Raw genomic sequence first — 25,036 nt, 5'->3', positions numbered from 1 at the left:
GACACGTCAAATAATACAATTATATTATAGAATGTTGTGTGTGCTGAATTTGCTTGTGCAAGCCAAGCGCCACCACTACGATCGGTAGCACTGTCAAAGCTGTACAAAAAAAGTCTGCAAACAAACGCACACCGGCCACCAACGATGTGTTTACAATAGCGCGTTGGTAATAATCCATTATTTGTTCGACCGAATGGGAAAACATCTGTGTGAGCATTTGAAATAAGATCAGGATCAAACGAGCAGGATATATATTTTTTTCAAATATCTTTGATACATTTGTTATTAGATACTTCTGGGGTAGCTAGCTAGCTTTAGCTTGGTAACGTTACCTAGCTAGCACCAATGCAACTAAAGTTAGCCTGAAAACAATGACCAATAGAAACTGCAGTCATTTTCAATATTCTTAGCAATGATTTAGGAATTCATGTGAGTAAGTATTAGATAGGTAGCCACTTGAACTTGAAATTGAACTTCAGTTCATGAAAATAACTAGCTAGCCAGCTACTTAACCCTGTTGCCCAAAGCTAACGTTATAAGCAGCCAGTAAACTTCATCTGGCTGGTGAGGCTTGACAGGACCGGGTTATGTGTTGTGAAAATAGCCACAATAAGGATTAGCCACAATGGTGGAATTTGCGGTTTGCCTTAAAAATAAAAGTACCTATTTGAAAGTGACGCAGAAGGTTACAATTGGTGAAATCATGCTATATTTAGACTAGATAATGTTAAACAAGTTTAGAATGTGGAGCAGTGAAATGGGGTATCAGTCTACTCGGTGACACCCACAGAACACAACTGTGAAGAGTTTACGCAAATATTATCGCGGGACTGTGACTGTGAAATCACCTTCCCAGTCAGCCTGTTGTGCGTATTGACATTCATATTGCAATGTACAGCCTTACCTAAGGATTGGGGATCAATTACATGGGGTGTCAGTCTACTCAGTACCAAGAGCTTTTTTCCCAACGTCCTCCTCAGAGTTATCAGAATCCAAAACATCCAGGTTGTATTGTTTTTCCTTTGGAAAAGTGTTCAATACACATAGTAGGGTGACTGGTACAATAAATGTGGCTCAATTCACAGTGGTTTCAGAGTCCCGCAATAAGAGCTACGACGCTAATGTTCTCTGGGTGTCACTGAGTAGATTGATACCCCATGTCATTGATCCATAATCCATAGGTAAGGCTGTACAGTGATATAAATATGCCCCCATTGCAATTCTAAAGTCTAATACACCCAGTGTGATTTCAACAGATTTTTGTCAAATTAACACATTCTTTTATTTTGTTGAATTTATATAACAGCAATCCAACCTCGTTTAGCATGATCCCATGGCATAATTCCACTATTTGTGGAATTATTTGTGGAATTTGCATCACTGTCAATGACATACTTTATTTTGAAGGCTAACCGCAAATTCCACTACTGTGGCTAATTCTTATTGTGGCTAGCTTCACGTAGGTGGGTCCGACCACCATTAATCAAATAAGAACAGTTTTATAAATTAGGGGTATTTTAGATGATGACACCTAGCTAGATAGTTAGCTAGCTAACTATAGCTACTGAAACAGATTATGTCGTTTTGCTATGTTTTTGGGGAAGAACATTGTTTGCATCCATCAGCTAACGTTAGCTAGCTTTTTTTATGACCAGCACTGTCCAGAGCCTGGGAAAGGGCAGGTGCGCGAGACAAAACTTTACCAGTATCATAGCATACGTATCGCGGAGTCGTTGTGACATATGAAATTTGAGTGATAGTGTAATCAATGTGTAATAACTACGTAAAAAATATATGAACGTGTTAAATTGTTATGTGACGTTCAGTCATATTCAGGTCCTGATTGGTCAACAAGCTTTTTTGACACGTCAAATAGTGTTATTTGATGTGTATCTTTTTTGACACGCAAAGACCCAAACGGGGTTCCATACTGGAGCCACAGACAACATGACAAGACAAAAGAAATGCCGGATGTTGTAGGATTCGTGGAGGGTTTTAGCCATCCATTTAGCTGCTTGTAGTGTGGGCGTTTTGGTTACATTAAAAGAGGAGGCACCAGGGATTCTTCTCTCATGCCATAGCATTAGTTTGATAGAATATTTCTAGAAAAGTATCTCAAACCTCCAAATACTTGGTGTATAAAGTGCCAGATTGATGTACAGTAGGTTTAATAGACAGGATGAGAAGAATAGATAGAAGAGTGAGAGAGGGAGAGAGAGAGAGAAAGAGAGGAGAGAGAGAGAGAAAAGGAGAGCGAGAGAGGGAAAGAGAGAGAGATATTTTGATAAACTCCATTATCTACTTGGTGAAAAACCACAGTGTGCCATCACAGCAGCAAGATTTGTGACCTGTTGCCACAAGAAAAGGGCAACCAGTGAAGAACAAACACCACTGTAAATACAACCCATATTTATGTTTTTTTTATTTTCCCATTTGTACTTTAACTATTTGCACATTGTTACAACACTGTATATATACATAATAGGACATTTGAAATGACTTTATTCTTTTGGAACTTCTGAGCGTAATGTTTACTGTTAATATTTATTGTTTATTTCACTTTTGTTTACTATCTACTTCACTTGCTTTGGCAATGTTAACATACGTTTCCCATGCCAATAAAGCCTTTAAATTGAAATTGAATTGAATTGAATTGAAATGAGAGCGGCAGAGAGAGAGAGAGAGAGAGAGAGAGAGAGAGAGCCCTAGGCAGACCTGGCTCTCAAGAGAAGACAGGCTATGTGCACACTGTCCACAAAATGAGGTGGAAACTGAGCTGCACTTCCTAACCTCCTGCCAAATGTATGACCATATTAGAGACACATACAGTGGGGGGAAAAAGTATTTAGTCAGCCACCAATTGTGCAAGTTCTCCCACTTAAAAAGATGAGAGAGGCCTGTAATTTTCATCATAGGTACACGTCAACTATGACAGACAAAATGAGAAAAAAATATCCAGAAAATCACATTGTAGGATTTTTAATGAATTTATTTGCAAATTATGGTGGAAAATAAGTATTTGGTCAATAACAAAAGTTTCTCAATACTTTGTTATATACCCTTTGTTGGCAATGACACAGGTCAAACGTTTTCTGTAAGTCTTCACAAGGTTTTCACACACTGTTGCTGGTATTTTGGCCCATTCCTCCATGCAGATCTCCTCTAGAATAGTGATGTTTTGGGGCTGTCGCTGGGCAACACAGACTTTCAACTCCCTCCAAAGATTTTCTATGGGGTTGAGATCTGGAGACTGGCTAGGCCACTCCAGGATCTTGAAATGCTTCTTACGAAGCCACTCCTTCGTTGCCCGGGCGGTGTGTTTGGGATCATTATCATGCTGAAAGACCCAGCCACATTTCATCTTCAATGCCCTTGCTGATGGAAGGAAGTTTTCACTCAAAATCTCACGATACATGGCCCCATTCATTCTTTCCTTTACACGGATCAGTCGTCCTGGACCCTTTGCAGAAAAACAGCCCCAAAGCATGATGTTTCCACCCCCATGCTTCACAGTAGGTATGGTGTTCTTTGGATGCAACTCAGCATTCTTTGTCCTCCAAACACGACGAGTTGAGTTTTTACCAAAAAGTTCTATTTTGGTTTCATCTGACCATATGACATTCTCCCAATGCTCTTCTGGATCATCCAAATGCACTCTAGCAAACTTCAGACGGGCCTGGACATGTACTGGCTTAAGCAGGGGGACACGTGTGACACTGCAGGATTTGAGTCCCTGGCGGCGTAGTGTGTTACTGATGGTAGGCTTTGTTACTTTGGTCCCAGCTCTCTGCAGGTCATTCACTAGGTCCCCCCGTGTGGTTCTGGGATTTTTGCTCACCGTTCTTGTGATCATTTTGACCCCACAGGGTGAGATCTTGCGTGGAGCCCCAGATCGAGGGAGATTATCAGTGGTCTTGTATGTCTTCCATTTCCTAATAATTGCACCCACAGTTGATTTCTTCAAACCAAGCTGCTTACCTATTGCAGATTCAGTCTTGCCAGCCTGGTGCAGGTCTACAATTTTGTTTCTGGTGTCCTTTGACAGCTCTTTGGTCTTGGCCATAGTGGAGTTTGGAGTGTGACTGTTTGAGGTTGTGGACAGGTGTCTTTTATACTGATAACAAGTTCAAACAGGTGCCATTAATACAGGTAACGAGTGGAGGACAGAGGTGCCTCTTAAAGAAGAAGTTACAGGTCTGTGAGATCCAGAAATCTTGCTTGTTTGTAGGTGACCAAATACTTATTTTCCACCATAATTTGCAAATAAATTCATTAAAAATCCTACAATGTGATTTTCTGGATTTTCTTTTCTCATTTTGTCTGTCATAGTTGACGTGTACCTATGATGAAAATTACAGGCCTCTCTCATCTTTTTAAGTGGGAGAACTTGCATAATTGGTGGCTGACTAAATAGTTTTTTCCCCCACTGTATTTCCCTCAGATTACAGCGAACCACAAAGAATTCGAAAACAAACCCAATTTTGATAAACTCCCTTATCTACTGGGTGGAAAACCACAGTGTGCCATCACAGCTGCAAGATTTGTGACCTGTTGCCACAAGAAAAGGGCAACCAGTGAAGAACAAACACCATAGTAAATACAACCCATATTTATGTATATTTATTTTCCCATTTGTACTTTAACTCTTTGCACATTGTTACAACACTGTATATATACATAATATGACATTTTAAATGTCTTTCTTCTTTTGAAACTTCTGAGTGTAATGTTTACTGTTAATATTTATTGTTTATTTCACTTTTGTTTACTATCTACTTCACTTGCTTTGGCTGTTAACATACGTTTCCCATGCCAATAAAGCCCTTAAATTGAATTGAATTGAATTGAATTGAATTGAATTGAGAGAGAGAGAGAGAGAGAGAGAGAGAGAAAACGACACTGACAAAGATAGCGGGAGAAAGATAGTCTGTCTTACCTGTGACACCTTGCGAACCACCTCCCCGCTGACCACCAGTCCCTGGACAAAGGAGCGTGCCGCCACAAATGTACGTGTCACCTTCAACTTGAGGTCGCGGGGGGTGTCACCAAAGGGTCGCAGCGTCTCCGACTGCTTGGCAACACACTCCAGGTAGTCATCACCTACAATCATAATAACTTTATTAGTTAAACGCTCTTCATACATAACTCAACGTGATGGCTAAAGCAATATAATGGCCTCACATAGTTAAAAATAAAAGTTGAAACCAAACAAGATGATGACAATCATGACAATATTTACCAGGGTTGGGTAATAAAATTTCAACGCAACGTTTGTTAGTCGAAAAATAGAGAGAGTGAACAAATGTGAACGACGATGAAGGCCAGTGATAGATGCGTCTAGCGACTTGCTGAAGCCAGCCTGGCATGTTAATACAATTTGGCATTGTCTGGATGGATGGCTGTATATTTGCATCTCATAGGAGAGAGTCACACCTTCGCCGTGGCAATCTCGAGAAAGAGATGTTCATTGACGCTAGGAGAGGTGTGATGACTGATGAAAACTTGAATTGACTAAATGAATGTTACTGTGTGAATTAAATTGTCGTGTTGGATTTGTTTCAAGAGCTTATAAAGAGATGCACATTTTAATGTATTTTTGCATTATGTTTTCTGGTTGATGTATTTTAAAGTGACTGGATTGAAATGGTATGTTGGGTTGACTGGTTATCAGGCACATTCCTGTTGTCTGGTCATAACATTCAAATTGAGTTGATTAGATTAGAATCTGCGTGTGTTTTGCTGTCTTTTGTTTTCACTAGCAAAGTGTTAAGACGTTAATTCAGATTGGGTGTGCATTCCCACTTTAGTTATTTGGAATTTGGTTAAAAGAGCAGTGAATTGCTCTCATACATTGAGAACTTGCTACTAAACTCCTGTGTGTCAGACACGCATCGTTTTTTCTCTTAGAGATTATTCTGAATTGAAGACACGTGTAACCTCGTTAAATCTTCACCCATTGGTGATAGTAATTTACTCTGAGCAGTTTGTAATGTATCAGGTATTTCATGTACACTGTAATTGTTTGAGTGTCAATTATTTTGTGACTAATAAATTCTATTAGTTGAATTCAGTAAATGAATTCCTCTTTTCACAGAGTAATTATTTGATTGGCTATATGCCTATAATTTGATAGTTGTTAATTAACTACACTATACACATTACACATGCTTGGATACCAACTTGACATCCCTGAGCTGCTTGCCGCAATAAATGAATGCTAGAACATTGGTCGCCAGGATTAGCTTTTTGTATCTAGTCTCTTAATAATTGCATAACGGTGCAAGATAGACACATGTTCATTATAGTCATATTGAGAGGTGATGCAATGATTTGCTATCTTGCTAGATCCTCCAGAGACGCACAGGGCCTGTTGCATTTATTCACATAATATTGGAGTCAGATTGATGAATGGAGTTTATTATTATTCTACTTAATGGTGGATAATTTCCACCAAAGCTTGAAAAAAGCAGCATTTATTTTCAACAGAGATTTTAAAAGTTAAATGTTTCAAATAACATATTTAAGTTCAATTTGTAATGTTTACGTACCTATGAGGTATTGTCCGTTGGCTCCCTTGAACAGCCTCTCCAGCAGGCGGGCCCAGAACTCGTTGAGCACCTCCTCTATGTTGACGTTGGAACCGCGGTAGTACCGTCTCAGCTCCGTGTACAGGTCAGAGAACACGCGGGTGTTCTGGGTGTAGAGGAAACCTAGCACCGGGGGGTAGGACTCCTGCAGGACACCCTCAGAACGGTTCAGCAGCTCCAGGAGGTATTCTGGAATGTGACAGGAAACAGGAAGTGTAAAACAGGAAGTCCAATCTGGTGGGAGTACATTTACATTTTAGCAGACACTTATCCAGAGCAACTAGGGTTAAGTGCCTTGCTCAAGGGCACATCGACAGATTTTTCACCTAGTCATCTCAGGGATTCAAACCAGCAACCTTTTCGTTACTGGCCCAACACTTTTAACAGCTAGGCTACCAGCCATCCTAGTAGGATGATTTAGATAGGCAGCTTATGTTCTCTACAAACTTCACTTTCAGGCAGTGGTAATGCTTTACTTTGCTGTGCATAGCTTTAGTGATTCTTAGCTGAGCTGTTGACCAATGTTGTCCTCCTTGCTCTTCTTCTTTTTTCTCTCTTACCCTCTTTACATGACACAGTCATCTCTTCACAGGGGGTTTGTAAGCAAAGAAAATGCAAAAATGAAAGGGTGTAATTTCCCTTTTATGTGTTTTTTCTGAATCCACCTTGCGACAAACAACAGTAGGACATAGGTCAGTCTCAAAGAGTGGTGTTGCCTATGATACAGCTCCCTGCCGTTTAGTGTAGTTTAGCTGTGAGGACTGGGGCTCTGCACTGACTTCTCAGTAACTTTACACCACTACTCTCTCTGCATCTAATTTCTTTGTACTGCGTATGAAAGATGCCACAGAGATGAACCCAGAGAGGAAGTGTTTAAATGTATTCTCAGGATAAGGATAGGATGTGCAGTGGAAGATAATGTTGCCACCCACATAAAACGCAATGAGTGGGAGAGTGGGAAACAGAGACAGTGGAAAAAACATTAACATATTTGTGCAGTCAGAAGCACACAGCATAAACTAGCATAAACAGACACAGGCACATACAGGGCTGCAGAGACACACACAAACAAAAGCAGATAACAACATCAACAGCCGACAAACCCAGTCCTGCTGGAATGGGACTCTCCAATCTGTCAGTACAATGGCTCTGGCCAAAAACACCCAACACAATAACAGGCTGGGCTGCGACTGCACTGTTCAAAAATACATTTTCATTGCATCGTCTTTAATGTGTGTGTGTGTGTCCTCGACTGCGTCATTTTCTTTGAAGGCGTTCTTATCTCCTCCGGCCCGTCATGCACCCCAGATGGGGAGAGGAATCACTGAGCCGCTATGAAATCCCCCAGTATGGGTTAGAGAATTCCCTTAGCTCAGCAGTACTGTCTCTCTCTGTGTCATTCTCTCTCTCTCTCTCTCTCTCTCTCTCTCTCTCTCTCTCTCTCTCTCTCTCTCTCTCTCTCTCTCTCTCTCTCTCTCTCTCTCTCTCTCTCTCTCTCTCTCTCTGTGTGTGTCATTCTCTCTCTCTCTCTCTCTCTCTCTCTCTCTCTCTGTGTCATTCTCTCTCTGTGTCATTCTCTCTGTGTCATTCTCTCTCCATGTGTCATTCTCTCTCTCTGTGTCATTCTCTCTGTGTCATTCTCTCTATGTGTCATTCTCTCTCTCTGTGCCATTCTCTCTCTCTCTGTGTCATTCTCTCTCTGTGTGTCATTCTCTCTCTGTGTCATTCTCTCTCTCTCTGTGTCATTCTCTCTCTCTGTGTCATTCTCTCTCTCTGTCATTCTCTCTCTGTGTGTCATTCTCTCTCTGTGTCATTCTCTCTCTGTGTCATTCTCTCTCTGTCATTCTCTCTATCTGTCATTCTCTCTCCCTGTGTCATTCTCTCTCTCTCTCTGAGTCATTCTCTCTGTGTCATTCTCTCTCTGTGTCATTATCTCTCTGTGTCATTCTCTCTCTCTGTGTCATTCTCTCTCTGTGTCATTTTCTCTCTGTGTCATTCTCTCTCTGTGTCATTCTCTCTCTCTGTGTCATTCTCTCTCTCTGTGTCATTCTCTCTCTGTGTCATTCTCTCTCTCTGTGTCATTCTCTCTGTGTCATTCTCTCTCCATGTGTCATTCTCTCTCTCTGTGTCATTCTCTCTGTGTCATTCTCTCTATGTGTCATTCTCTCTCTCTGTGCCATTCTCTCTCTCTCTGTGTCATTCTCTCTCTGTGTGTCATTCTCTCTCTGTGTCATTCTCTCTCTCTCTGTGTCATTCTCTCTCTCTGTGTCATTCTCTCTCTGTGTCATTCTCTCTCTGTGTGTCATTCTCTCTCTGTGTCATTCTCTTTCTGTGTCATTCTCTCTCTGTCATTCTCTCTATCTGTCATTCTCTCTCCCTGTGTCATTCTCTCTCTCTCTCTGAGTCATTCTCTCTGTGTCATTCTCTATCTGTGTCATTCTCTCTCTGTGTCATTCTCTCTCTCTGTGTCATTCTCTCTCTGTGTCATTTTCTCTCTGTGTCATTCTCTCTCTCTGTGTCATTCTCTCTCTGTGTCATTTTCTCTCTGTGTCATTCTCTCTCTGTGTCATTCTCTCTCTGTGTCATTCCCTCTCTCTGTGTCATTCTCCCTCTCTCCCTCTCTATTATATATATATATATATATATATGTATGTATATGTTGTCTGTGCCTAACAGTGTTTGTGTTGATACCATGTTGTGTTGTTGTCATGTTCTGCTGCTACCATGTTGTGTTGTTGTCATGTTTGTGTTGCTACCATGTTGTGTTGTTGTCATGTTTGTGTTGCTACCATGTTGTGTTGTCATGTTTAGTTGCTACCATGTTGTGTTGTTGTCTTCAGTCTCTCTTTTGTCGTGATGTGCATTTTGTTCTACATTTTTATTTTGAATCCCAGGCCCCCATCCCCACAGGATAGGGCCATCATTGTAAATAATAATTTGTTCTTATGATAAATATGAGCAAAAATGAATGTATAAAACAAATAATTCAAATACTCAGCTACACTGAGTGTACAAAACATTAGGAACACCTGCTCTTTCCATGACATAGACTAACCAGGTGAATCCAGGTGAAAGCTATGATCCCTTATTGATGTCACCTGTTAAATCAACTCCAAACAGGTTGCTTCTGCCAGGAGGCTGACACTTGGTCACAAGTGGATCTTCCAGCAAGACAATAACCCTAAGCACATATCAAAATCCACAAAGACATGGTTAATTAGCCACAAAATCAACATTTTGGGTGTGTGTCCTCGACTGCGTCATTTTCTTTGAAGGCGTTCTTATCTCCTCCGGCCCGTCATGCACCCCAGATGGGGAGAGGAATCACTGAGCCGCTATGAAACCCCCCAGTATGGGTTAGAGAATTCCCTTAGCTCAGCAGTACTGTCTCTCTCTGTGTCATTCTCTCTCTCTCTCTCTCTCTCTCTCTCTCTCTCTCTCTCTCTCTCTCTCTCTCTCTCTCTCTCTCTCTCTCTCTCTCTCTCTCTCTCTCTCTCTCTCTCTCTCTCTCTGTCTGTGTCATTCTCTCTCTCTCTCTCTCTCTCTCTCTGTGTCATTCTCTCTCTCTCTGTGTCATTCTCTCTGTGTCATTCTCTCTCCGTGTGTCATTCTCTCTCTCTGTGTCATTCTCTCTGTGTCATTCTCTCTATGTGTCATTCTCTCTCTCTGTGCCATTCTCTCTCTCTCTGTGTCATTCTCTCTCTGTGTGTCATTCTCTCTCTGTGTCATTCTCTCTCTCTCTGTGTCATTCTCTCTCTCTGTGTCATTCTCTCTCTGTGTCATTCTCTCTCTGTCATTCTCTCTATCTGTCATTCTCTCTCCCTGTGTCATTCTCTCTCTCTCTCTGAGTCATTCTCTCTGTGTCATTCTCTCTCTGTGTCATTCTCTCTCTGTGTCATTCTCTCTCTCTGTGTCATTCTCTCTCTGTGTCATTTTCTCTCTGTGTCATTCTCTCTCTGTGTCATTCTCTCTCTCTGTGTCATTCTCTCTCTGTGTCATTCTCTCTCTCTGTGTCATTCTCTCTCTGTGTCATTTTCTCTCTGTGTCATTCTCTCTCTGTGTCATTCTCTCTCTGTGTCATTCCCTCTCTCTGTGTCATTCTCCCTCTCTCCCTCTCTATTATATATATATATATATATATATATATATATATATATATATATATATATATATATATATATATATGTATGTATATGTTGTCTGTGCCTAACAGTGTTTGTGTTGATACCATGTTGTGTTGTTGTCATGTTCTGTTGCTACCATGTTGTGTTGTTGTCATGTTTGTGTTGCTACCATGTTGTGTTGTTGTCATGTTTGTGTTGCTACCATGTTGTGTTGTCATGTTTAGTTGCTACCATGTTGTGTTGTTGTCTTCAGTCTCTCTTTTGTCGTGATGTGCATTTTGTTCTACATTTTTATTTTGAATCCCAGGCCCCCATCCCCACAGGATAGGGCCATCATTGTAAATAATAATTTGTTCTTATGATAAATATGAGCAAAAATGAATGTATAAAACAAATAATTCAAATACTCAGCTACACTGAGTGTACAAAACATTAGGAACACCTGCTCTTTCCATGACATAGACTAACCAGGTGAATCCAGGTGAAAGCTATGATCCCTTATTGATGTCACCTGTTAAATCAACTCCAAACAGGTTGCTTCTGCCAGGAGGCTGACACTTGGCCACAAGTGGATCTTCCAGCAAGACAATAACCCTAAGCACACATCAAAATCCACAAAGACATGGTTAATTGGCCACAAAATCAACATTTTGGCAATGGCCATCTCATACTGCGAACATGAAACCCATTGAAAACCTGTGGTTTGAATTGAAGATGGCAGCCCATAAGCGCAGACGAAGGATATCAAGGATCTGGAAGGATTCTGTATTGGAACAATTCTGTATGGAGGAATGGACTAAGATCCCTCCAAATGTGTTCTCCAACTCATAAAACATTTGAGAAAAAGGTTCAGTGCTGTTATCCTTGCAAGGTGAGGTACTGAAAGGTATTGAAAAAGGGGTCTCTGCCTGTTTTGACCCCTGCCTTTTTGAGAAAAAAAGTTATTACTTGTTAAAAAAGATCTATTTCTCTGAGCAATTGTATTAGTATAAAATAATATACTTTCCCAATTTTTTTGCATATAATATACACTGAGTGTACAAAACATTAGGAACACGTTCCTAATATTGAGTTACACCCCCTTTTGCCCTCAGAACAGCCTCAATTCGTCGGGGCATGCCCTCTACAAGCATTCCACAGGGATGCTGGCCAATGTTGACTCCAATGCTTCCCACAGTTGTGTCAAGTTGGCTGGATGTCCTTTGGGTGGTGGACCATTCTTGATACACATGGGAAACTGTTGAGCGTGAAAAACCCAGCAGCGTTACAGTTCTTGACACACTCAAACCGGTACGCCTGGCACCTACTAACCTACCCACTTCAAAGGCACTTAAATATTTTGTCTTGCCCATTCACCCTCTGAATGGCACACATACACAATCTCCATTGACTCAAGGTGTAAAAATCCTTCTTTAACCTGTCTCCCTTCATCTACACTGATTGCTGTGGCTTTAACAGGTGACATCAATAAGGGATAATAACTTTCACCTGGATTCACCTGGTCAGTTTATGTCATGGAAAGAGCAGATGTTCCTAATGTTTTGTACACTCAGTGTATATACACTCAGTGGCCCGTTTGTTAGGTACACCACCCCATTCACGAAAATGGTTCGCTCCTACAGACAGTTAGTCACGTGGCCGTGGCTTGCTATATAAAGCAGGCAGACCGGCATTCAGTTACTGTTCGATTGAACAATAGAATGGGCAAAGCGGGTGACCTAAGCGACTTTGCACGTGGTATGATCGTCGGTGCCAGGCGCGCCGGTTCCAATATCTCAGAAACGGCTGGCCTCCTCGGCCAGTGTCTAGGGTTTACCGAGAATGGAGCGACAAACAAAAAACATCCAGTCAGTGGCAGTCCTGTGGGCCAAAACAGCTCGTTGATGAGAGGTTGAAGGAAAATGTCAAGAAGCTAACAGGCGGGCCACAAACAGGCAAATAACGGCACATATCAACAGTGGTGTGCAGAACCGCATCTCGGATGGGCTATTGCAGCAGAAGACCACAAGGGTTCAATCCTATCTGCTAAAAACAAGAAGAAGCAACTCCAGTGGGCACACGATCACCAACACTGGACAATTGAGGAGTGGAAAAACATTGCCTCACCTATAGTAATGTTTTGTACACTCAGTGTCTCGCTCTCTCTCTCTCTCTCTCACTCACTCTCGCTCTCGCTCTCACTCACTCACACCACCGTTAGATTGTGGTCCCTATGGGGTCATACACAAACATACACACACAGCAAACATTCACCACACATCCAGTACACACGCAGACACACTGCCTGAAGACGATCCGACAGTGTTGAATAAATTACAGAATATAATGGTAATAATATGATATGCTCACCCTGACCCAACTGCTCAACATTATCTAAGCATGGCCTTGTCTGATGATGTCACTATTATCCTATAGTCCTACTCATTATTAAAGGGGGGGGTATTTTTGGGAATATCTGTTTTCTGCTGTTCTGCTGGGGAATGATTGTGAAACATTACAAAAACAAAGACTACTCATTAAAGCCAACACTGCCAGTAAACATAACAGAGAGAAATAATGACTAGAGGCGAACAGAGTGTTTACTAGAAGTATTTACTGATAATGGGCTTTGTTATGGTGAAGTTTCAGTCTAGGGCTAGCTTGGGGACTAAGTGTTGCTTTTTAAGGCAATGCAAAAGTTGCTGTATAATGCAGCTGATGTGTAGTGGATTCTAAGCTAGCAAAAAACATCGCTAAAGGCTTTTGTTTTGAATTCAACCAAATGCCTACACAGTGGACAGGTGGGCGACTGAGGGTGAGACACAGACACCGTGAGAACACCTACAATACCAACATACTGTATTCCTGGCAACTACCTTTACGCTCAGGGCAAAAAAACACAAAAAAGGCCTGATATTCCAGGCCTTTCTGAGCAGAGCAAAGTGCTTGGTCGGTGTGTTTCTGACTGGATGACAGATCATTCCCCTGCCACCTGACCCAATGCCAGTCAGACAGAATTCTCCAGAACTCTGTGTCTGTTAGGATTAGCTGGGTGTGCCACTCTGCTGTCTCACACACACACACACACACACACACACACACACACACACACACACACACACACACACACACACACACACACAAACATGCACACACACACACACACACACACAAACTAAAATCTTAGAGAGACTGACACTGTCTGTGTGTTTGTCCTAGGGCAGGGGTCTCCAACCTTTTCTAGCATGAGAGGTACTTTTTAAAAAATCATATTTTTTCTAGCTTTCAAATAGGCACTTCTTCTCTTCTCCTCTCCCCTGCAACTCTTCCCCAGGTCCTTAGTGTTCAAGAGAAAGTAGTGCACTGCGTTTTCTGCCAATATACCTGGTAAAATAATGGTTAATAAACAACTCTATGAAGGGCCCTATAAAATCTGTGATTTGTTCCCCAAATTCTGTTTTATATTTTCACAAATTATATTCTCAGTTTTATTTCTCAATCTTAAAATTACAATTGTTCATAGAGAAACAACGAAATCGGATGTTCTGAGTCCATGTCTATGCTTAAATCATATCAGAAGACTTAAATTGCGCATCTGGCCCTGTAATTGTGCATCTAGCGAGTGAGGAATGTGCATCTAATGTCCGGGTCTAGTGATGGTTCTGTACTGCTGCTCATTTCATGGCAAAGTTTGCAAATAACAAATAATAGATACAAATGATATACAGTACTTCCTCATGATATACTTCTGCCAGGTAAGCCTACTTTGCAGTTAACATTTAATTGAGGTTTTAGGGATAGTATTTCTGTCAACCCACAAGAAGGTTATCACATCAACTGGCTGATAAACAAACGCTCGCACCACACAGACAGAAAGGGGAAATATTGTTGGAAATCAATTGGCAGAAATTGTGTTAGGTTTGGCTTTTTAAGCCAAAAGTGGCTAACCAAGGGTGGGATAATGTAAATGTTGCGTTGATTAGCTTGGAGCTTGCGGTGTCTGATACTTGTGAGATTTGTTTATGACTGTTTGCGGTGGAACACATGAAAATTGCATGCACTTTCAGAATTGTTTGGCGAGCTACTCATTGGTGGGCTGTGAGCTACTGGTAGCTCGCGATCGACCTGTTGGAGACCCCTGTCCTAGAGTAAACAGTACTTACAGACTGACGGCCTGTGACAGGAGCAGACTGTTGCTGGGGCTATACTGTTGACTTAGCTGGGTTGGAAGACACACTGGCTAAAATAGAGATGGAAAAAGACAGAATAGCCATGCTTTGGCTCAAAGTCATGTGTATTTTTATACAACAGAGTAAATAGCAGTCAGATAATGCATGGTAACCCTTCAGATAAGATTTACACATGGGCATGTCAGAAATCCTAGACATTACTTTCCAGAACAGGGTGAATCGGTTAGTGTTTAGTAATCTCCTACTGTGCCATAGGGCAGCCAGTCCCCTCTATACCCTTCAGCCCGGGTGACTAATGACCATCATTAACATGACACAGTGTGTGTGTGCCCTCGCACGAACATGTGTGTGTGTATGACCTTGCTCTTCCATTTTGTTTCTAAGGGGCCCCGGAGGGACCACAATCTAGCCCTCCAACCTCCCCTCACCCCCCTCTCCACCTTTCCCCCCTCCACCTCTCCCTCATCAGCACCATGACCTCCAGGTGGAGGTGGGGGGTTGAGGGATGATCATCCCCAGTGACAGAGCACCAGGTTGGGGTGACCAGGGGGATAGGAGAGGGCCTACAGGTGGCTGTAGGCGCTGTAAAGCTATATCCTACTCTATACAGGGCATATGCTAACACAATAACCCAGGTGTAATGTACTATTAGTAATATTCTTTCACATGCATATAATAACACACACATGTACTTACTCACACACTTCTACATTTTGGTACCTCTAGGCTAATTCAGACTGCTTGTTCTGCCTCCCATTCAGGTTTTGTATGCACTTTGTGATTTAGCGCCATCTGCTGCCCATATCACGTATGGCACCTAGTTAATTGTATTTATTCTATGGTACTTTCTTCTGTGGTGCTGTAAAACAGGAAGCAAGAAGTGTTTCATTTGATTAAGCACATTTGTCAGGATAGCAATGTACTCATGATTATCTGCCATCCTTTTGTTATGGCTGCGTAAGCATTGCTTGTGAATATTAAAATGTTTAATTAACAATTCATCTAACTATATTAGGAAGTAGTTTGCATATGTAATGCTTAGAACATTGTTATTATGTAGCTTTACATTGCTAGTTATGTTAGCCCTTTGCCGTCCAGTGTACATATGCTAGCTAGCATTGTTATAGCCTATTATTTTACAGAGTGCTGTATTTAGCATGTTAGGTGCTTGGAACGGTGCACATGCATTTTAACTTATATTATGTATTTCTGTATAAAATACAGCTGTCAGCTAAGCTTTTCAATCTAACAGTATTTGGCTTGTCAGTAATATGCTTTTGTATCTATCTTTTCAATTTCCGTGTGACTTCAATAAACCACTGGAGGTAGGAGGCTATTTTCTGACCGATGTCGTTCATGGAGTTTGGCTGGCTGTCTAATTTTGGTTAGAAACACATCAAGGAGGACAGTACACTGCTGATTGAGGACCTTTTTGATGAAGAATGTGTTTTTCTATGATCCTGTTTTGTATTCCCGTTTTGCATTTTGTAGTTGATGTGTATCTTTGTAATTACAGGGCTCATTTGCAAAAGAGACCTTGGTCTCAACATGACTCCCTGTCAAAGTAAAGGTTAAATATATTCTCTCTCGCACGCAGCTTCATTCCCCTTCCTGTCCTCTGTAACTATACCCCAGGTCATTGCTGTAAATGAGAATGTGTTCTCAGTCAACTTACCTGGTAGAAAGAAAAGAGGGGTTGAAACTGGGATTCATCCGTGAAGAGCACACTTCTCCAGTGTCCCAATGGCCATCGAAAGGGAGCATTTTCCTGCTGAAGTCGCAGAACTGCAGTCAGGTTAAGACCCTGGTGAGCTTCCCTGAGACAGTTTATGAAAGTTTGTGCAGAAATTATTCGGTTGTGCAAATCCACTGTTTCATCAGCTGTCCGGGTGGCTCGTCTGAAGAAGCTGGATGTGGAGGTCCTGGTGTGGTTACACATGGTCTACGGTTGTGAGGCCGGTTGGACGTACTGCCAACATTTCTAAAACAACGTTGGAGGCGGCTTATGGTAGATAAATTAACATTAAATTCTCTGGCAACAGCTCTGTTGGACATTCCTGCAGTCAGCATGCCAATTGCACACTCCCTCAAAACTTGAGACATCTGTGGCATTGTGTTGTGTGACAAAACTGCACATTTTAGAGTGGCCTTTTATTGTCCCCAGCACAAGGTGCACCTGTGTAACGATCATGCTGTTTAATCAGCTTCTTGGTATGCCACACCTGTCAGGTGGATGGATTATCTTGGCAAACGAGAAATTCTCAATAACATGAAAGTAAACAAATTTGTTCACAAAATTTGAGAGAAATAAGCTTTTTGTGCGTCTGGAAAATGTCTGGGATATTTTCCAGACGTTGTCTCCGTGCTGCTCTGCTGTTTGTTGCTACTTGGCTACCTGCCAAACTATTCACGTTTTACTTTTAATAAACGTTTAATTAATCTCTGTGTTCAACAAATTTACCAACTTTTTAGTTTTGTCCTCACTCATCTTTTTTCGTTAAACTTTTTCACCCCGGACGTTTATCCCGAGACAGAAGAGTCACTTTCCTGTGCGTTTTAGCTGCCAACTTTACGTTATTTTCCTTTTTTCCATCGCAACTTTTTTCCCTTATTCAACTTTTTCACTCCGGACGCTTCATCTGGACATGGTTCATCAACATCTTCAACAGCCGAAGCTAAGTAGTAACATTAACATGATGTCTTCTAATTGCAGTCGCTGTACTCATAATATACAGGAGAATTCTCGCCTTACGGCGAGAATAGCTGTGCTACAAGCCCAGCTTCAGACGCAATCGTTAGGCAAGAGTAATATCAGTGTAGGAAAGGAAGAAACAGCGTCTGTGCCACCAGCAAGTACAGACAGTAACGTTAGTATAAATCCCCCGCACAGTCCCCCGCAGCCGGACAACTTTCTCATGGCTTCTGGAGGGAAATACTGTTGGAATGCTCAACCGGTGTCGCTCATTCAGCCGACAGAAACCTTCAACCGGTTTTCCCCATTATGTAGCGAGTCGGAGTCTGAGTCTGAGTCTTCTCTAGTCTCTACTCCTCCCGTTACGGGGTCTGAGACTCCGAAGGCTCCACCATTAGCTCTGACAAATTGAAAACCCTAGTCATTGGCGACTCCATTACCCGCAGTATTAGACTTAAAACGAATCACCCAGCGATCATACACTGTTTACCAGGGGGCAGGGCTACCGACGTTAAGGCTAATCTAAAGATGGTGCTGGCTAAAGCTAAAACTGGCGAGTGTAGAGAGTATAGAGATATTGTTATCCACGTCGGCACCAACGATGTTAGGATGAAACAGTCAGAGGTCACCAAGTGCAACATAGCTTCAGCGTGTAAATCAGCTAGAAAGATGTGTCGGCATCGAGTAATTGTCTCTGGCCCCCTCCCAGTTAGGGGAAGTGACGAGCTCTACAGCAGAGTCTCAGCACTCAATCGCTGGTTGAAAACTGTTTTCTGCCCCTCCCAAAAGATAACATTTGTGGATAATTGGCCCTCTTTCTGGGACTCACCCACAAACAGGATCAAGCCTGACCTGCTGAGGAGTGACGGACTCCATCCTAGCTGGAGGGGTGCTCTCCTCTTATCTACCAACATAGATAGGGCTCTAACTCCTCTAGCCCCACAGTGAAATAGGGTGCAGGCCAGGCAGCAGGCTGTTAGCCAACCTGCCAGCTTAGTGGAGTCTGCCAATAGCATAGTCAGTGTAGTCAGCTCAGCCATACCCATTGAGACTGTGTCTGTGCCTCGACCTAGGTTGGGCAAAACTAAACATGGTGGTGTTCACCCTAGCAATCTTATTAGGATAAAGACCTCCTCCATTCCTGCCATTATTGAAAGAGATCGTGATACCTCACATCTCAAAATAGGGTTACTTAATGTTAGATCCCTCACTTCAAAGGCAGTCATAGTCAATGAACTAATCACTGATCATAATCTTGATGTGATTGGCCTGACTGAAACATGGCTTAAGCCTGATGAATTTGCTGTGTTAAATGAGGCCTCACCTCCTGGTTACACTAGTGACCATATTCCCCGTGCATCCCGCAGAAAGGCGGAGGTGTTGCTAACATTTACGATAGCAAATTTCAATTTACAAAAAAAAAATGACGTTTTCATCTTTCGAGCTTCTAGTCATGAAATCTATGCAGCCTACTCAATCACTTTTTATAGCTACTGTTTACAGGCCTCCTGGGCCATATACAGCGTTCCTCTCTGAGTTTCCTGAATTCCTATCAGACCTTGTAGTCATAGCAGATCATATTCTAATTTTTGGTGATTTTAATATTCACATGGAGAAGTCCACAGACCCACTCCAAAAGTCTTTCGGAGCCATTATCGACTCAGTGGGTTTTGTCCAACATGTCTCTGGACCTACTCACTGCCACAGTCATACTCTGGACCTAGTTTTGTCCCATGGAATAAATGTTGTAGATCTTAATGTTTTTCCACAAAATCCTGGACTATCGGACCACCATTTTATTACGTTTGCAATCGCAACAAATAATCTGCTCAGACCCCAACCAAGGAGCATCAAAAGTCGTGCTATAAATTCTCAGACAACACAAAAATTCATTGATGCCCTTCCAGACTCCTTCTGCCTACCCAAGGACGTCAGAGGACAAAAATCAGTTAACCACTTAACTGAGGAACTCAATTTAACCTTGCGCAATACCCTAGATGCAGTTGCACCCCTAAAAACGAAAAACATTTGTCATAAGAAACTAGCTCCCTGGTATACAGAAAATACCCGAGCTTTGAAGCAAGCTTCCAGGAAATTGGAACGGAAATGGCGCCACACCAAACTGGAAGTCTTCCGACTAGCTTGGAAAGACAGTACCGTGCAGTACCGAAGAGCCCTCACTGCTGCTCGATCATCCTACTTTTCCAAATTAATCGAGGAAAATAAGAACAATCCAAAATTTCTTTTTGATACTGTTGCAAAGCTAACTAAAAAGCAGCATTCCCCAAGAGAGGATGGTTTTCACTTCAGCAGTGATAAATTCATGAACTTCTTTGAGGAAAAGATCATGACCATTAGAAAGCAAATTACGGACTCCTCTTTGAATCTGCGTATTCCTCCAGGGCTTAGCTGTCCTGGATCTGCACAGCTCTGCGAGGGCCTGGGATCGGGAGAGACACTTAAGTGTTTTAGTACTATATCTCTTGACACAATGATGAAAATAATCATGGCCTCTAAACCTTCAAGCTGCATACTGGATCCTATTCCTACTAAACTGCTGAAGGAGCTGCTTCCTGTGCTTGGCCCTCCTATGTTGAACATAATAAACAGCTCTCTATCCACCGGATGTGTACCAAACTCACTAAAAGTGGCAGTGATAAAGCCTCTCTTGAAAAAGCCAAACCTTGACCCGGAAAATATAAAAAACTATCGGCCTATATCGAATCTTCCATTCCTCTCAAAAATTTTAGAAAAAGCTGTTGCGCAGCAACTCACTGCCTTTCTGAAGACAAACAATGTATACGAAATGCTTCAGTCTGGTTTTAGACCCCATCATAGCACTGAGACTGCACTTGTGAAGGTGGTAAATGACCTTTTAATGGCGTCAGACCGAGGCTCTGCATCTGTCCTCGTGCTACTAGACCTTAGTGCTGCCTTTGACACCATCGATCACCACATTCTTTTGGAGAGACTGGAAACCCAAATTGGTCTACACGGACAAGTTCTGGCCTGGTTTAGATCCTACCTGTCGGAAAGATATCAGTTTGTCTCTGTGAATGGTCTGTCCTCCGACAAATCAACTGTACATTTCGGTGTTCCTCAAGGTTCCGTTTTAGGACCACTATTGTTTTCACTATATATTTTACCTCTTGGGGATGTTATTCGAAAACATAATGTTAACTTTCACTGCTATGCGGATGACACACAGCTGTACATTTCAATGAAGCATGGTGAAGCCCCAAAATTGCCCTCGCTAGAAGCCTGTGTTTCAGACATAAGGAAGTGGATGGCTGAAAACTTTTTTACTTTTAAACTTCGGACAAAACAGAGATGCTTGTTCTAGGTCCCAAGAAACAAAGAGATCTTCTGTTAAATCTGACAATTAATCTTGATGGTTGTAAAGTCGTCTCAAATAAAACTGTGAAGGACCTAGGCGTTACTCTTGACCCTGATCTCTCTTTTGGCGAACATATCAAGACTGTTTCAAGGACAGCTTTTTTTCCATCTACGTAACATTGCAAAAATCAGAAATTTTCTGTCCAAAAATGATGCAGAAAAATTGATCCATGCATTTGTTACTTCTAGATTGGACTACTGCAATGCTCTATTTTCCGGCTACCCGGATAAAGCACTAAATAAACTTCAGTTAGTGCTAAATACGGCTGCTAGAATCCTGACTAGAACCAAGAAATTTGATCATATTACTCCAGTGCTAGCTTCCCTACACTGGCTTCCTGTTAAGGCAAGGGCTGATTTCAAGGTTTTACTGTTAACCTATAAAGCGTTACATGGGCTTGCTCCTACCTATCTTTCCGAGTTGGTCCTGCCGTACATACCAATACGTACGCTACGGTCACAAGACGCAGGCCTCCTAATTGTCCCTAGAATTTCTAAGCAAACAGCGGGAGGCAGGGCTTTCTCCTATAGATCTCCATTTTTATGGAACAGTCTGCCTACCCATGTAGAGACGCAGACTCGGTCTCAACCTTTAAGTCTTTACTGAAGACTTATCTCTTCAGTAGGTCATATGATTGAGTGTAGTCTGGCCCAGGAGTGTGAAGGTGAACGGAAAGGCTGGAGCAACGAACAGCCCTTGCTGTCTCTGCCAGGCCGGTTCCCCTCTCCACTGGGGTTCTCTGCCTCTAACCCTGTTGCAGGGGCTGAGTCACTGGCTTGCTGGTGCTCTTTCATGCCGTCCCTGGGAGGGGTGCGTCACTTGAGTGGGTTGAGTTACTGACGTGATCTTCCTGTCTGGGTTGGCGCCCCCTTGGTTTGTGCTGTGGTGGAGACCTCTGTGGGCTATACTCGGCCTTGTCTCAGGATTGTAAGTTGGTGGTTGGGGATATCCCTCTAGTGGTGCGGGGCTGTGCTTTGGCGGAGTGGGTGGGGTTATATCCTTCCTGTTTGGCCCTGTCCGGGGTTTCTTCGGATGGGGCCACAGTGTCTCCGGACCGCTCCTGTCTCAGCCTCCAGTATTTATGCTGCAGTAGTTTATGTGTCGGGGGGCTGGGGTTAGTTGGTTATACCTGGAGTACTTCTCCTGTCTTATCCAGTGTCCTGTGTGAATTTAAGTATGCTCTCTCTAATTCTCTCGTTCTCTCTTTCTCTCTGAGAACCTGAGCCCTAGGACCATACGTCAGGACTACCGGGCATGATGACACCTTGCTGTCCCCAGTCCGCCTGGCCTTGCTGCTATTCCAGTTTCAACTGTTCTGCCTGCGGCTACGAAACCCCTACCTGTCCCAGACCTGCTGTTTTCAACTCTAAATGATCGGCTATGAAAAGCCAACTGAGAGACCCTGAGCCCTAGGACCATACGTCGGGACTACCGGCCGTGGTGACTCCTTGCTGTCCCCAGTCCGCCTGGCCTTGCTGCTATTCCAGTTTAAACTGTTCTGCCTGCGGTTATGGAACCCCTACCTGTCCCAGACCTGCTGTTTTAAACTCTAATGATCGGCTATGAAAAGCCAACTGAGATTTATTCCTGATTATTATTTGACCATGCTTGTCACTTATGAACATTTTTGAACATCTTGGCATGGTTCTGTTATAATCTCCACCCGCACAGCCAGAAGAGGACTGGCCACCCCTCATAGCCTGGTTCCTCTCTAGGTTTCTTCCTAGGTTTTGCCTTTCTAGGGAGTTTTTCCTAGCCACCGTGCTTCTACACCTGCATTACTAGCTGTTTGGGGTTTTAGGCTGGGTTTCTGTACAGCACTTCGAGATATTAGCTGATGTAAGAAGGGCTATATAAAATAAAATTGATATTTCAGCTCATGAAACATGGGACCAACACTTTACATGTTGCGTTGATATTTCTGTTCAGTATAACTCTAACTCCCTTTATCTGTTTGAAATATTCACCCTTCATACATGCCTACTGGAAACCATATACTCCAACCTTTGTGTCAATACCAGCCACTTTGCCTAGTCCACAAAAACATGCACCCACGGACACAGGCAGGCAGGCAGACAAGCACGCACACACACACACACACACACACACACACATTACACACACACACACACACATTACACACACACACACACACATTACACACACACACACACACAGTGTTCTCAGTAGTTTACGCTCTCTATCTTTCTCAATAATCCTGTTGATTCTCTCGTTCACTCCTCCATTCCGTTCTCTCTCCTCTCACCCCTCTCAAGATAAGCCCTGGTATTGATGTGGGATTCGGTGCCTCTGTGTTTAAGAGTTGACGTTGATCCTCCTCAGACTACCAATTACTCCTACTGGAAGCTTACTGGGCCTACCCTGTACCACCTCTGCTCATTACAAGCTGATCCTGAATCAGTTTCTCCCTCAGAGGGCTTACTGTGGCCTGGCTGCAAACAACTGATCTTGAATCAGTTTCTGACACAGGGGGTTCAGTGTACTGAACCACTGATATTCATCCTAATGATCCTGGATTAGTGTCCCTCACAGGAGCCTTATACATAGCGATCCTGATGTGATCACCTGATGAGCCCAATCTGATCACTCAACCCTCTAACATCATGATACTGTATGACATTGCTACCACCACAGCTGAATCCAGAGGGGTGTGTGTGTTTGTGTTTGTTTGTGTGTCTGTGTGTGTTTGTGTTTGTTTTTGTGTGTGTGTATTCGTGCGTGCCTGCGTTTGTGTGTGTAACCTCGAGTCACAATAGGAAAGCACAAGGCATGCTATCCTCCTGGGACATTCCCAGGTCATAGCAGGATAAAAGACAGACTAGCTGTATCTGTTGTTAGGTCCTCCCCTCACTCTGTTCTATACAGAACACCACTAATGACGGCACAGGCTGACACCTTGGTAATCTGACACCTCTCCATCTCACCACACACACATACAGATGTAGGATCTTCATTTGATCACCCTGTTGCAGGATAACTTTCCTGCAATGCTGGACATTTAAAACGTGTAGTGTATTTGAGGTTTAAAAAGGCTTCTGAAGTTTGTAATTTCCACTTTAGAATTTCAGACTAAATTTTCCCTTTCATTTTTTTCAAACCCTACAAAAAAGTCAATTCATTATAATCCACATTATAATCCACATTTCTTGTTGCTGCAGGATTACTTTCCTGCTGTAGCAAACTGGCACACACATTTGCGCACACGCACATGCACACACAGATGCACACACACTGTGATAGCTCTGTATGGTTCTGGACACGAATAGCCTGTGTGTTAATTTGTGGTGAGGCGGGAAATGGATAGACAGAGAGGGAGAGAGAGATAAATGGAGAGAGGGAGGAGGAGGGAGGAGTGAACTGTGGAGGCCTCGGCCACAATGTATCCGGTCCTCCTAATTGCGTTTGTCTAGTTTGACATGTGCCGAATGATCAGATTAACAGTACGCTCCTTGGCTGAGGGAGGGAGGGAGAGTGAGATGGAGTGAGTGAGTCAGCGAGGAGAGCGAGGGAAGAGAGGAGGAGGGAGAGTTGGATGGGATGCATTGTGTTGATGTGGTTGCTTTAGGCCTGGCTAGCTTGGCCGTCCTTTGATGACCCAGCTCCAGTCCCCTCAACAGCAGATGGTGCTCTGCCCTTCCTCTATGGCTGTCCACCTCTCTCTCACTCGCTTGCTTGCTCCCTCCCTCCCTCAATCTCTCTCCCTCTTTTTCCTCGTTACTCCGGGCACTCCCTATCACATGCACAACAAACACAACCAACACATTTACTCTGGGCCTTGGCTGGGTCCAAAAAGAGCCCAACAGTAACCTATTTTGTTACATACCACTCCATCACAACAGCCTACCATAATGACCCTTGATGCTTCAACGCCCTCATAATTCTGTCAAATCATACATCTCAATCAGTCTCAACTACCTCCAGCTGTATATGCCCATTGCCCAAACAATGGACCACATTCCCAAGGCCATAGTCAGACTGTGGAAGAGGATGTTGTGGTGAGAGACGGAGAGAGATAAATAGAGAGAGAGAGAGACGACAGAGGGATG

At 42.9% G+C, this 25,036-nt stretch overlaps 1 protein-coding gene across 1 annotated transcript in view; it reads right to left on the bottom strand.

The window, feature by feature from the left end:
- LOC121535150 (glypican-1) overlaps positions 1-25,036 on the bottom strand; it is a 148,857-nt gene that overhangs the window by 17,752 nt on the left and 106,069 nt on the right. Inside the window, exons 4-5 of the mRNA XM_041841920.2 lie at positions 6,549-6,776; positions 4,937-5,100 (exon numbers count right to left, since the gene is read on the bottom strand). Of these exons, the coding sequence (XP_041697854.1) occupies positions 4,937-5,100; positions 6,549-6,776 (392 nt within the window). The remainder of the gene's footprint in view (positions 1-4,936; positions 5,101-6,548; positions 6,777-25,036) is intronic.

This window comes from Coregonus clupeaformis, chromosome 21 (genome assembly GCF_020615455.1).
Source record: "Coregonus clupeaformis isolate EN_2021a chromosome 21, ASM2061545v1, whole genome shotgun sequence".
NCBI lineage: Eukaryota > Metazoa > Chordata > Actinopteri > Salmoniformes > Salmonidae > Coregonus > Coregonus clupeaformis.
Note: the sequence above shows the minus strand (reverse complement) of the source record. Positions and strands in the feature narration are given on the sequence as shown.